The sequence below is a fragment of the Rhinatrema bivittatum genome, chromosome 14, assembly GCF_901001135.1.
Source record: "Rhinatrema bivittatum chromosome 14, aRhiBiv1.1, whole genome shotgun sequence".
NCBI lineage: Eukaryota > Metazoa > Chordata > Amphibia > Gymnophiona > Rhinatrematidae > Rhinatrema > Rhinatrema bivittatum.
In genome coordinates, this window is record NC_042628.1 from 6740188 (window position 1) to 6752295 (window position 12108).

A 12108-nucleotide genomic window follows, 5' to 3' on the forward strand; every position below is an offset into this window, starting at 1 on the left:
TGCTTGGGTGTCTGGGTCTTATGTTCCTGAATCATGGGAAGGAGACGAGAGAAATAAATCTCTTGTACCAAAAGAATGCAACATGCCAACGTCTGTGGAGAATTCTCAAGTATTTACATCCTTGCTAAATGACAGCATTAAAATATTTAGGTAAGCAGTGTGGTCCAGGTCACAGGAGCGTGCCAGCCAGCTGTTGCACTGGTGTCAGACCCTCGCACTTCTTGGCCGTGCTGCACACACAGAGAACCTGCCCGGAATCTCTCCCGGGCCTGGCTGGGATGAAGAAACACCTCGTTCGAGAGAGAGAGAGTCCATTTGTTGCTATCAGATCTGCTCGGGCAATCTCCATGTCGTCCAGCTCATCAATCAGGTGGTCGATGAAGGAGTTGATTTCTAGCACGCGCTTACGATTTCTGGCTGCTTCATTCCTTTGAATCTGAGAAGATGAGAGGAAGGAGTGGATTGAGAATGTGCACAGTATTGTTGGGTTCTTTGATATTCAAATTATTTGCCTGGTGTAGAAGGTTCTGGTCTTATTTTTTAATTGTATTTTTATATTTTTTTCAGATTATACAGAAAGGAACCTGCCTTTTTTTTTTTTTTTTTTTCTTCACTTATCTGGCTATTTGACCTTAGGCCCGATAAATCTTAAAATGCTAAGTAGCAACTTTGCTAAAACTTAGCCGGATAAATCAGAATTTGTCCGGATAAGTGTCGTTACTTAGGTCGGAATAAGTTGGAATTTATCTAGATGTGCTAAAATTCTGCTACTGGGCCAGAAAGTATGCGCAACTGGTAAACCTGCCTATTTTCACATCTAATTTTAAAGTGATGTGTGAGTAGATTTAACATGCGTAAATTAGATGCATTTAAGTGAGATTTTATAGGCGTGAATGGGAAGATTTTCTACCATCGCGCAGCACTAAAATGACCAGTTTTACCAGTTTAGTCTACCAGTGTACCCAGACCAGCTGCAGGCCATGGAGACCCTCCTGCACCTTACCCTGATGTGCCCCCATTTCATTCAGACCCCCTACCCAGTTAGTATTTCACTTCTAAGGTGTTTATGATCACTTACTCCAGATACTAAGCAGGAGTAAATAGAGGTGAGTCTGCTGCCAAATTTACACATGTAAACTGCTAATAAAATAGCAAATTCTGTAACTTTTGGTCTGCCCCGGAATGCCTCTGCCCTTTTATGCATGTGCAAATTTACTTGCAGCCTCTGATTTACATGTGTCAGTTTAGGTTTCTAAAATAATACTTATGTATATGCTATTTTACACGTTCCAGCTGTTGAAAATTCCACTTTAAGAGTTTTACTGAAGAGCCACGGGAGTATTTGCATGCTTTTAGCAATAATTCCATAGTGTACTTGTGGGTTGAGCTTCAGGATTTATTATATCCAGCCTTTACAAGGGATTATAGACACGTTTTAAGCTTGAGTATAGTTTCTTTGCTGGTGCTTTCCATAAAGCCTTCAGCTGGGGCTCACCAGCGCTCTTGAGCATTAGTAGTGGTAGGCAGGGTGGGGCCTATGAGGCAGCACGCACTCATAGGCCCAGCATTAGCCTTGTCTGTGCACAAGTTTCTGTAATAAAAGGATGCCCTATGTGAGGAGGATCAGGGCCAGCTGTAGGGCCTGTGAGGAGTTGCTACTGCGGATACGTGAATGCCTCCTCACAGTACCTGCCATCAATAAGAAGGCAGATAGGGTTTAGGTCATCCCGAAGGCTGCCGGATTGATAAGCATTAGCTTCCCCACCAGTTGGTGGTGGTGTTGAATCTGCCCTCAAGAGGGCCAAGTGCTCTTGGATTCATTCCTTGGTGCCCCCAGGGAAGGCAAATAGAGCTATGGATGCTCTTGGGAGGAAGGTATTTCAAGGTGCTAGGCTTATTGCCCACATTGCTGCCTACCAGCTCTACATGAGCCAGTACTTGTGGGACATCTGGAAGCAGGTGCAGGAGGTGGCTGAGCAGCTGCCTCAACAGCAGCAGGACACCCTTATGTCACTGGTACATAAGGGTCTGCAGTGTGGAAAAACAGAGGTGTGTGACTTAAGACGTTTTTGAGATGGCATCAAAGGTCTCTGCAGTGGGAATTGGCACCCACCGAATGGCATGGCTACGGACCTGGGATCTCTGACCAGAGATACAGGAATGACTCGCTGACATGCCTTGTACTGGAGAGAATCTCTTCAGAGATAGGGTGAGGGATGCTGTGGCCCAACTTCAGGACCCCCACGAAACCCTCCTAAAATTCTCCACCAGTACTCCGAATCCATCGTCCTCATCCAGGAGGCTGGCGAGAGCAGGGTCAAGGAAGTCTTTCTATCGCCAAAGGAAGTAATATCCCTCTGCCTCCTCACTCCTGTCAACACCATCAGAGCTCCTGCAGCTGACCCAGGCAGCAAAGAGCCCCCCAGCCAGCTCCTCAGTCAAGTCAGGGGACAGGGTTTTGATTGGGCCGTAGGGAGCGTAAGCCAATTTGTCCATACCTGGGACGATGGACTTTCCTGATGGAGGAAGGCTGTGGTTCTTGCGAACGCGGTAGCCCAGTATAACCTTGGACCAGTGGGTTCTGTCCATCGTCTGTCAGGGGTACCAACTTGCACTTATTGCGTGTTTCGATAAATTGCCCTCCATGTCCATTTGGGGACCGGTAGCACATCAGGAGGTACTACTAGTGACGTTCTCCTCCTTCGTAATAGCCAGAGCAGTTGAGCCCATCCCACCAGGCAAAGAGGGTGGGATTCTACCTCAGGTACTTCCTGATTCCCAAGAGAACAGGAAGACTCCATCCCATCCTAGACCTAAAGACCTTGAACAAGTTTAAAAAAAAAAGAAAAATCCAAGATGGTTTCCCTGGGCATCTTGATCTTCTGTTCTTGCCAAAAAGGGACTGGCTATGCTCCCTCAACCTAAAAGATGCATCACTCATATGAGATCTCTCCCCTGCTCACAGGAAGTATCTATAATTTGTGTGGGAAACAGCACTTCCAGTACCGGGTGGTGCTGCTTCGGGCTTGATCAGCCCCACCAGGTCTTCACAAAATGCTAACCATAGTGGCAGCGCACCTCCATAGGCTGGGAGTGCATTGCAGGGGCCATCAAGTTCATGCGTGTGACCATCCGGGTGTTGGAGTCACTAGGGTTCGTTCTCAACTACCCAAAGCACCATCTCAATCTATCATTTCACTTGGACTTCATAGAAGCCCTGCTAGGCACAGCTCAAGCCAAGGTCTTCATGCCTCACCAGAGGGCCATCACCTTGATGACCATTGCAGCAGAGATCCAGCAGAGCCAGCAGGTATCAGCCTAGCACATGTTGAGGTTGTTAGGCCATATGGCTGCAACTGTCCATGTCACTCCCTGGGTACGATTACAGATGTCCAGAGTCCACTGGACCCTGAAGTTGCAGTGGCGCCAGGCCACTCAAAGCCTCCACGATTGCATCAGAGTCACCCTGTCTCTATGGCACTCATTGTCATTGTGGCAGGTACTTTCAAATATGGAATGGAGGATTTCGTTTCAAAGTCCCTCTACTGAAATTGTCCTAACCACAGATGCATCCACCCTGGGGTGGGGAGCTCGTGTAGATGGGCTTGGCCCCCAGGATTTCTGGTCCACCCAGGAACGCTCTTGCCAAATCAACTTCCTGGAGCTCTGGGCGATCAGTTACATCTATGGGCTTTCAGAGATCAGCTGTCCAACAAAGTTGTCCTCATCCACACTGACAACTAAGTAGCTATGTGATATGTCAAAAAGCTGGGGGGCACGAGATCGTACCTCCTGGGTTAGGAAGTGGTCCAGATCAGGTGTGGGCTCTGTCACCTGGCCATGATGGGAGAGTGTGTAGTGGACAGGCTGAGTCGGGCTTTAGACCCTATGAGTGGTCACTGGACCAAGGGGTAATGAATCGGATACTCTGCCTCTGGATGTAGAGCTGTTCGCATCCCCCTGCAACAGGAAGGTGCCTTGGTTCTGCTCCCTGGACAGGTCAGACGGCAGACCAGCTACAGATGCCCTTGCCTGGCATTGGGGCAAGGGTCTTCTGTATGCATATCCTCCGATTCCTTAGTGGCAAATACTCTCTTGAAGCTTTGCGAGGACAAAGGGACTGATTCTCATAGCCCCCTCATTGGCCGCGACAGGTCTGGTTTCCACTCCTCGGGCATTGTCTATCAGGAGACTGATCAATCTGGGGAGTTCCCCAGTCTCATCACACAAGACCAAGGCAGGCTAAGGCACCCAACCTCCAGGCTCTTTTGCTCACAGCTTGGATGTTTGAGAGGTTAATCCTGCAGCCACTTGATCTTTCAGAAGTTGAGCTCTCAGGTCCTGTTGGCTTCCAAAAAGCCTTCCACTAGAAAGTCCTATGGACTGAAGTGGAGGAGGTTTTCCGTGTGGTGTAGCAGAAGGCCCTAGATCCGTTCTCTTGCCCTCACAAAATATGATTACCTTCTACATGTATCGAAGCTGGCTTAAGACCAATTCCATTAGAGTTTCATCTCAGTGCAATTGGCACATACCACTGAGGTATGGACGGTACGCCCATTTCTATACAACCTATAGATGTAAGTTTCACGTGAAGTCTGCTTCAACTGAAGCCTCCCCTAAGATTTCCCATTGTGGCTTGGGCCCTCAATGTGGTGGTGGCTCAGCTGCTGAAGGCTCCTTTTGAGCTGCTGCGCACCTGTGACCTGAAGTACCTGACCTCGAAGGTCATATTTTTGGTGGCGGTCACTTCAGCGTCCAGAGTCAGCAAGCTCCAGGCCTTAGTGACTTATCCACCTTATGCTAAGTTTTATCATGACAAGGTGGTCTTACACACACACCCTAAGTTTCCGCCTAAGGTGCTGACAGATTTCCATCTTAACCAGTCAATTGTCCTACCAATATTCTTTCCTAGGCTCCATTTGCACCAAGGCAAACAAGCACTGTACAGTTTAGACTGCAAGTGAGCTTTAGCCTTCTATCTGGAGCAGACAGAAATAAAAAGTTGGGTGGACTGTCTATGGGCTTCTTTTGACAAGGATAGGTTTGGTGTTGCCATTGCCAAAATATACTGTCCAATTGGCTAGCAGATTGCATCTCCTTCTGTTATGCCCAGGCAGGACTGCATCTTGAGTCATGTCAAGGCTCCTTCTGTCAGAGCCATGGCAGCATCGGTGGCTTACTTGCAAGCAGTTCCATGGAGGAGATCTGCAAAGCTGTAATGTAGAGTTCCCTCAACATATTCACATCTTATTACTGTCTGGTTAGGGATGGTTGACACAATAGTAGATTCGGCCAATCTGTCCTTTGGAACCTGTTAGAGATGTAGTACTCTACTCTCCCACCTATGGCCCATTGTTTGGGTTCAGGCTGCCTCCCCCTCTGTTACAAACGGTACTGATGGTGTGCCTGTTGGTCCTATTTTGTGCTGGGGGGCAGCCTGGACCTAGGTATTCACTTATGTGTGAGAACTACCATCTGGCTTGTTCTCTGAAAAAGCAGCGTGGCTTACCTGAAACAGATGTTCTCCAAGGACATCAGGATGTTAGTCCTTACGAAACCTGCCCGCCACCCTGTGAAGTTGAGTTTCTCCTATTTTTTTTTATTTTAATTATAATTCTGTGTTGCAAGTCTGGAGAGGGACCCCCGCGTGGATGTGTGTGGTATAGGGCATCTGGGCATGCTCAGTGTGCCTAGTCAAAGTTCTAGAAACTTTGACACAAGTTTTCCACAGCAGGGCTCCATATGATGATGTCACCCATGTATGAGGATTGACACCTGCTGTCCTCAGAGAAACCTGTGACAGGTAAGCAACTCCGCTTTAGCGTGGAGAGCTGTGCTCCCTTACTTACTTTTCTGCATGAGATTGCTAGCCCAAACTATTGATTTTGGTGATCAGGTCATCTTCCAGGTTATCAATTTTCAGAAGGTGAATGTCATGGGATGCAGCAACAGCATTCACGATGGTGTCTTTGTCAATGAAAAGCTAATAAATGGAAATAGCAAACTGTAAGGCAGATGTAACGAGAAATCACTATCCTGGAAACTGAAGATAAATGACATGCAATCGGGGCTGGCTCTAGCACTAATAGTGAGGTGGGTGAAAGCCATCAAGGGTGCCCCCTTCCTTCCTCCAGGCATTCTTCCTTCACTCCCGACATTCGCTTGGGGGCGGTGTCAGCTTTGTGGGCCTCGCCAAGACTCTGTCCCTTCTGAACAGCTGTGGTGGTTTTGCAGGCCTCCCTGGGCCAGCAGAGGTAATAGGGAGAGTCTCATCATTTTGACTGCATGGGCAGATGCAACCCACGACTCCTTATTGGCTGCTGCTTCTATTGCCAGTTTGTCCCATGCCTCCTCCTTTCTGGTGGTTGGCATTGCTGAGAAGTGGCAGTTTTTCTTCAAGTCCACTCCCTTAAAGGTGCAGGGGCGCTTAGGCCAGTGACCATTCGAGGGCTATTGGCCTAAGAACCCCCCCTGTGCCTTTAAGGAGTCAGACCCTGCAGCTAGATTGCCTTACCTTTAATCTCCTGCCTCAGCCAGCACTGTCACTGCCCAGCTCACTGACTGATCAGTTCACTGGGGCATGATAGTGGTACCCAGAGCACCCCATTGGCCACCCACAGGCTGACACGCATGTATATTATATTGATGCAGCTGGCAGCTGGCTTAACTTTCTAATGGCACGGTGTAGCTCTCACCATGCGCACGTCATCTGGGATATCCTCGTCAAAGATGCCTTTTCCAATTTTCTCCAGAGTGCTAATGGCGATTTCAAGGAGTTTCTCATTGTGATGATTTTCAAAGTCTCGAATCTGAGCCATGGTAAGCAAGAGGGTTAAGAGAGGAACACAGAATATGATGGAAGAAAAATCAAATCTATGCATGTTATTGCCTTACCACACCTTATCCATTCCCTGGAAATATCTCTTTCCAATCTGGCTAAAAGTCTGTACATTGTGGAAGCTTGGGTCTATATATTAAATCCAATATGGGCTGAAGCATCCCTTCCTTTTTTTTTTATCGGAACCACAAAATAGATAGAATATAGGAAAATTGCTTCTCCTCCTTTGTAAAACTTGCCTCCGGGGCATTCCATTGAAGGCCAAATAATTCTTGAATTGGATGCAGTGGTGAAGGGAAACAGGACACTTAACTTAAATTGGTCTCTGACCACACTGAGCATGTTCAGGGTCTGAGCCAACAACCTCAGCAAGATATTTCTATGAAAAAAAAGAAAACCGAGTAAGTCCATTGTGGCTCCCAATCAGATGTAATTTCTCCCTCTTCTAGATGTGAGAAAGCCAATTCCTGATCAGACTCCTCTGTTGTCCTCCCCTAGAACATTGCCAAGGACAGCCTCCCTGTGGCGTTCGTCCACACTGATTGACAAATGAGAGGACCGAGCACACAATCCCTCCATATTAAGTTATTTCGCCTTTGCTGGGCACCCCATGCAGAATGTTTCCAGGACCTGTAGGTCCTGGAAACATTCCATCCAGCAGGAGGAGGAGGAGGATGATCTATTCCAGAGATCTATTCCAGAGCTCTCTCCAAATTGTCTCTCTCTGGGAAGCTTCTGCCCTCGGGAACAAGGGAGGAGGAGAACTAAACGTTGCTTCTCCTCCCACTCCACTTCCCTTCAGAGACACCATAGACCAAGGGGATATCCAAATATGGGCAAAAACTATAGTAGTCAAATCACTTTTAGCGTCTTAAATAGCGCTGACCTGAATGGAGAGAGAGGACTGAATTACTGTCAGACAGCAAGCCTCATAGATAGCAAGGTGTTTGGACCTGTTCGTCTCAGGCGCCTAGCTCACCTGAACTTCGGCTCTAAGTAGCCTCCTGTACCACACACCGATGCCACCTGGAGGTATGCACGCAAATAAACACTCAAGACTAAGTCACTGTCATACACGCACAAGTACATGTGCAAATCGATGCTCATCTAGGCCGTGATCGTATGGGTACAAATACCCACACAAATACGCGCTCAGGTTTAGGTCATGGTCTTATGCACCACCAGGACCTAACAACCCCCTGCGAGGAACTGGAAATTTATATACTCAGGGGGGGTGGCCCCCGCCCCCACCCCACCCCACCAGGACCTAACAATCCCCTGCGAGGAACTGGAAATCTATCTTCTCTCTTTTATATACTCCAGACATCAGGTTGTAACACCATCTACCATCTGCTGGAGCCAGAGAAATACTGAGGCACTGCAGGGTGGGCACACTGGGTTATGTACAGTGTCAGTGAAACTTTCTCTGTCTCCATCTGCTGGCAAGGAGGCAAAACACAGGACTCTGGATTGATCTGGGTACACGGCAGGTTGCACGGCAGGTCGTTAGTGTACCTTCTAATAGAAAGATGAACAGTTTTCCATGGCTAATGCTGGACTCCCCCTGCCTGCAGCTATCCTGTTCCACTGTCAGAATAAAACCAGCCCCGGTGAGCTGTGAAAAGGATATTATCCCTGAACTGTTTCAATAAACGTCGACGCCATGTCAGAGGTGTTCCTTTCAAAGTCCTTTATTATTTCCTGTGGAAAACCAAACCAACACATTACTTTCTGTGATATTTTGCTACTATGAAGATAGAATAAGAATAACCAAGCATGTTTCTTGTATTTTAACCCTCAACTGCAGCCTCCCACCATCGCCATTGACCGTAGGCTCCTGACACACCACAAGTGAACAGGATTTCTGTAACCTGTGCATGCCTCCTGAATCTTCCTGACTAAAATCTATTGAGGGTAATATTCAGTGCTACTTAGCCAGATAAGTTAAGACACAGCCGGCTCAGTAGCAGCGGATGAATATCCGGCCCTGCTGAATGAAGCCAACTTAGACGGATAAGTTATCCGTCTAATTTAGATATTCAGCATGAGCTCTTCAGCAGTAAGATTTGAGAGGCATCTAGTATTCAGCAGCGATTCCTGGTGAGTCTGCTGGACTACCCAGCGCAGCAGGGCCATACCACCAGGGAATTGAGTACCATCACTAGGTTCCTCGGGGGATATATGGACCACTATTACCTCATGAAATTGCTGGAAATATGAGAAATGCTGCTGAGAAGACTTCTATGCAGCATGATGTGTACTCATGGGAATTTTATTTGAATTATATTTTTATTTATTTATTTAGGTGTTTTATATACCGTCGTTCCAAAAGAACATCACAATAGTTTACAAATCAATATTCATATCCTTGTTCAATTTTCACAATATGGGTTAATATTCATATTTTAGGTCAACAATACATCAGTAAAGGGATTTTTGGTCATATTCATTCAATTGTTTCCTAGGTCAACATAACATTGTGTACAAGTTCTAATTCTCTTTACACTTTATATAGCTTTATACTACTGCTTTTTATACTATTAATATCACTGGTCCTGACCCTAAATTTATCCGCTTATTGGTGTTTTATGTTAAATCATAAGCCTTTCTAAAGAGCCGTGTTTTCAGTTCATGTTTGAAACTCTTTCTTTCGGTCATCAGACGTAGTGACTGAACGTTTAGGGCCTGCTCTGGAAAATATTCCATCTCTTATTTATGTTAGGTGTGTGTGCCATGTGGTTAGAGAAATCTGAAGATATATTTATTTTTGGTTTGCTGCTAATCTTTCCTGTGAATCTTGGGACTTGTTTATATGGTGATTTTTTATTGTGCATTGACTGCTGCTAACCCCAGAAGCATAAAAGTTAAATTGCCGTACATTCTAGGGAGCGAGACTCTAATACTGAAGCCCAGGGTTGTGGGTTCAAGGTATGGATCTGCTCGCTTAAGGAAGATTTGTGCTATAAGGGTGCAGTCAAATGGTCAGAGAGGGGGAAAGGAGGATTTGAATACATTTCCCTGCCCAGTCTGCAGAAATGTTGCCCTTGCCTCTGTGCCAGGACCAAACGTGTGAAGTTTGAATCCACAGCAACTGGTACCAGAATCATAAAAACCTAGCATGTGACCCCCCCTTATTTCATGTAGCCTGAATGAGGGGAGGGGAGTATTACAGATACGTTCTTTTTACTTTTTATTTAATAGCATACCACTGTACCATATGTTCTAAAAACAAGTGTGCATTCCAAAACATCTGGATAATGCAAGCCCTCCTGCAGCTTCCCATTGTGAAAAACATCCCATACTTCTAGAAAATAGTGGATACTATGTCTTTTTATGTGAAGATTTTCATAAAGTCACTTAAGCAATGCCATTAGCTGTGTTTTTTTGTTTGTTTTTTTTTAAGGACTGATTATGGTGGGGTAGTTTTACTACTTTTAAAATGAAAATCTTTATCTGTTAATAAATTGGAATACATTTACACAAAAAATGCCTCCTTTAATAATCCAAACTAGTCATTTGAATCCAGGAATTGATTTATCCAGTGTAATTTAAGAGTCTGGTATCTAACAATCAGAAAGATTTAATACACTTTCATTTAGCATAAGGAATTTCATGCACCACCTTCCTTCCTCACCTCCAACTGGTCAACCAGCTGAATTTCCAGGGTCATCAATGTTTCCTTCAGATGCGAGATTTCTGTGCCTATTTGTTCTATTTTAACAGCAATGATTTCAGTGTCACTAATGTGCTGGATCTCGCTGTAAAGCTGGATGACATTGAAAGAACAAAGAAGAGAAGTTTCAATCCAGAGTGCAAACGGGGTTCTTTATGATTATAATTATTCCTTTAGATTTTTTCCTTGGTAGCTGAAGATGAGTTACATGAAGGGGGGTTATGTACTAAAGCATTTCTGCCATTGTATGTCTATGGGAAAAATGCTTAGTAAATAGAGCCCTAAGTTTATATCCCAGGCAGTGGGAGAGGGGAAGTGACCTGCACAAGGTCACAAGGAGCCGTGGGATTTGGATCCTGCCTGCTACTCTTCCCCTTACAAGCAGGACTTCTGAGATTCATAGCCAAAAAATTATTACAATGACTTTCCTCACTCCCAGAAAATGTCTTCTGTGTTTTCATTACAGGTTTTCATTTATCTGTTTAAAACATTTTTATTCTTCTTCCCTGAATAAGCTGTTCAAAGCAGTGTGTATACAAAAATTATAAACTAACAATAATGCAAAACAGAACAGATCCTAATAAAAATGGTCAGCTAGAAAACACCCAGATATTTGGATACAGCTCCATAAGCATCAACCCATTTTACCAAAACAATGCAACAATTCTAACCAATGCCACCCTATCGATCCCAGAAAGCACCAGCAGCCTGCAGCACTCCCTACAATCTCGTCCACCCTACCGGCCCTTCCCATCATAGCCTAGTGTTTCCCAACCGTTTCAAGCTCCGAGGTACACCAACACTAATACAGATATGTGGTACACCGGCCTCCACAGAGCAGGCAGTGTTGCATGGAGAGAGCACTGAAAGCCCTAATAAAGGGAAACAGGGGGCAATGACAGACATGCACTCATTACCATGGACCAGTCCCTCTATCTATAGGATAAGGGAGAACTTGGTGTGAGGCGAGAAGCTGGCTCACTTAGGGGGTCATTTTCGCCTGCGATCACTAAATGGGGGCGGAGTCGGCCCCGGAAGAGGAGGAGTCGGGGCGGAACTGGGACCGACTCTGCGAAGACATCGCTGGCGGCAAAAGGTAAGGACCCTTATCGCCGCCAGTTTCGCGCCGAATAACTACAACTTTTATGGTGTAGTTATTCTGTGCGAAAGCCGGCCCGCCCCCCCGTTACCGCCGGATTCTCTAAGGTCTGCAACCTTAGAAAATCCAGCTCTATGGCTGCTGCAAGTGGCTACCAGTTCTGCTCCTCCCAGCATTCAGAGCAACTGGCCTCCACTGGTCAGTACACCCTCTCCACATCTCACTCAGAACTGGCCTATTGCAACCTTTTTTGTGGCCTGTCTACCTGTTATCTTCCAGCTGCTGAAGCTCTTAACACCTGACATAGTCAGTCATCGATGGTCCGACATCACTTGCATTAGTGTGTCATTTCGGGCCTCTGCTGATGACACTGGATAAGCAGGAAGAGAGGCAGTCACCTCCCCCGTATAGCAGAAGGCTAGCCAGCCGCTGATGCTGTGTGGCAATAGAAACAGAAGCCAGCCACCACAATGTGGAAGAAAAGGCAGGGTTGTTGAA

At 46.1% G+C, this 12108-nt stretch overlaps 1 protein-coding gene across 5 annotated transcripts in view; it reads right to left on the reverse strand.

Annotated features, from left to right (window-relative positions):
* Nucleotides 1-93: 93 nt before the first annotated feature.
* DRC3 (dynein regulatory complex subunit 3) overlaps nt 94-12108 on the reverse strand; it is a 39054-nt gene continuing 27039 nt past the window's right edge. For 3 of the 5 annotated variants that reach the window (XM_029576128.1, XM_029576129.1, XM_029576126.1), the window contains 5 exons: nt 10473-10604; nt 8469-8539; nt 6696-6819; nt 5851-5983; nt 303-436 (listed from right to left, as the gene is read on the reverse strand). In XM_029576128.1, coding sequence (XP_029431988.1) covers nt 5867-5983; nt 6696-6819; nt 8469-8539; nt 10473-10604 — 444 coding nt within the window. In that variant the 3' untranslated portion in view covers nt 303-436; nt 5851-5866. Of the gene's footprint in view, nt 437-1165; nt 1173-5278; nt 5298-5850; nt 5984-6695; nt 6820-8468; nt 8540-10472; nt 10605-12108 lie in introns of all 5 variants that reach the window. The other 2 variants (XM_029576130.1, XM_029576127.1) reach the window with 2 other exon arrangements.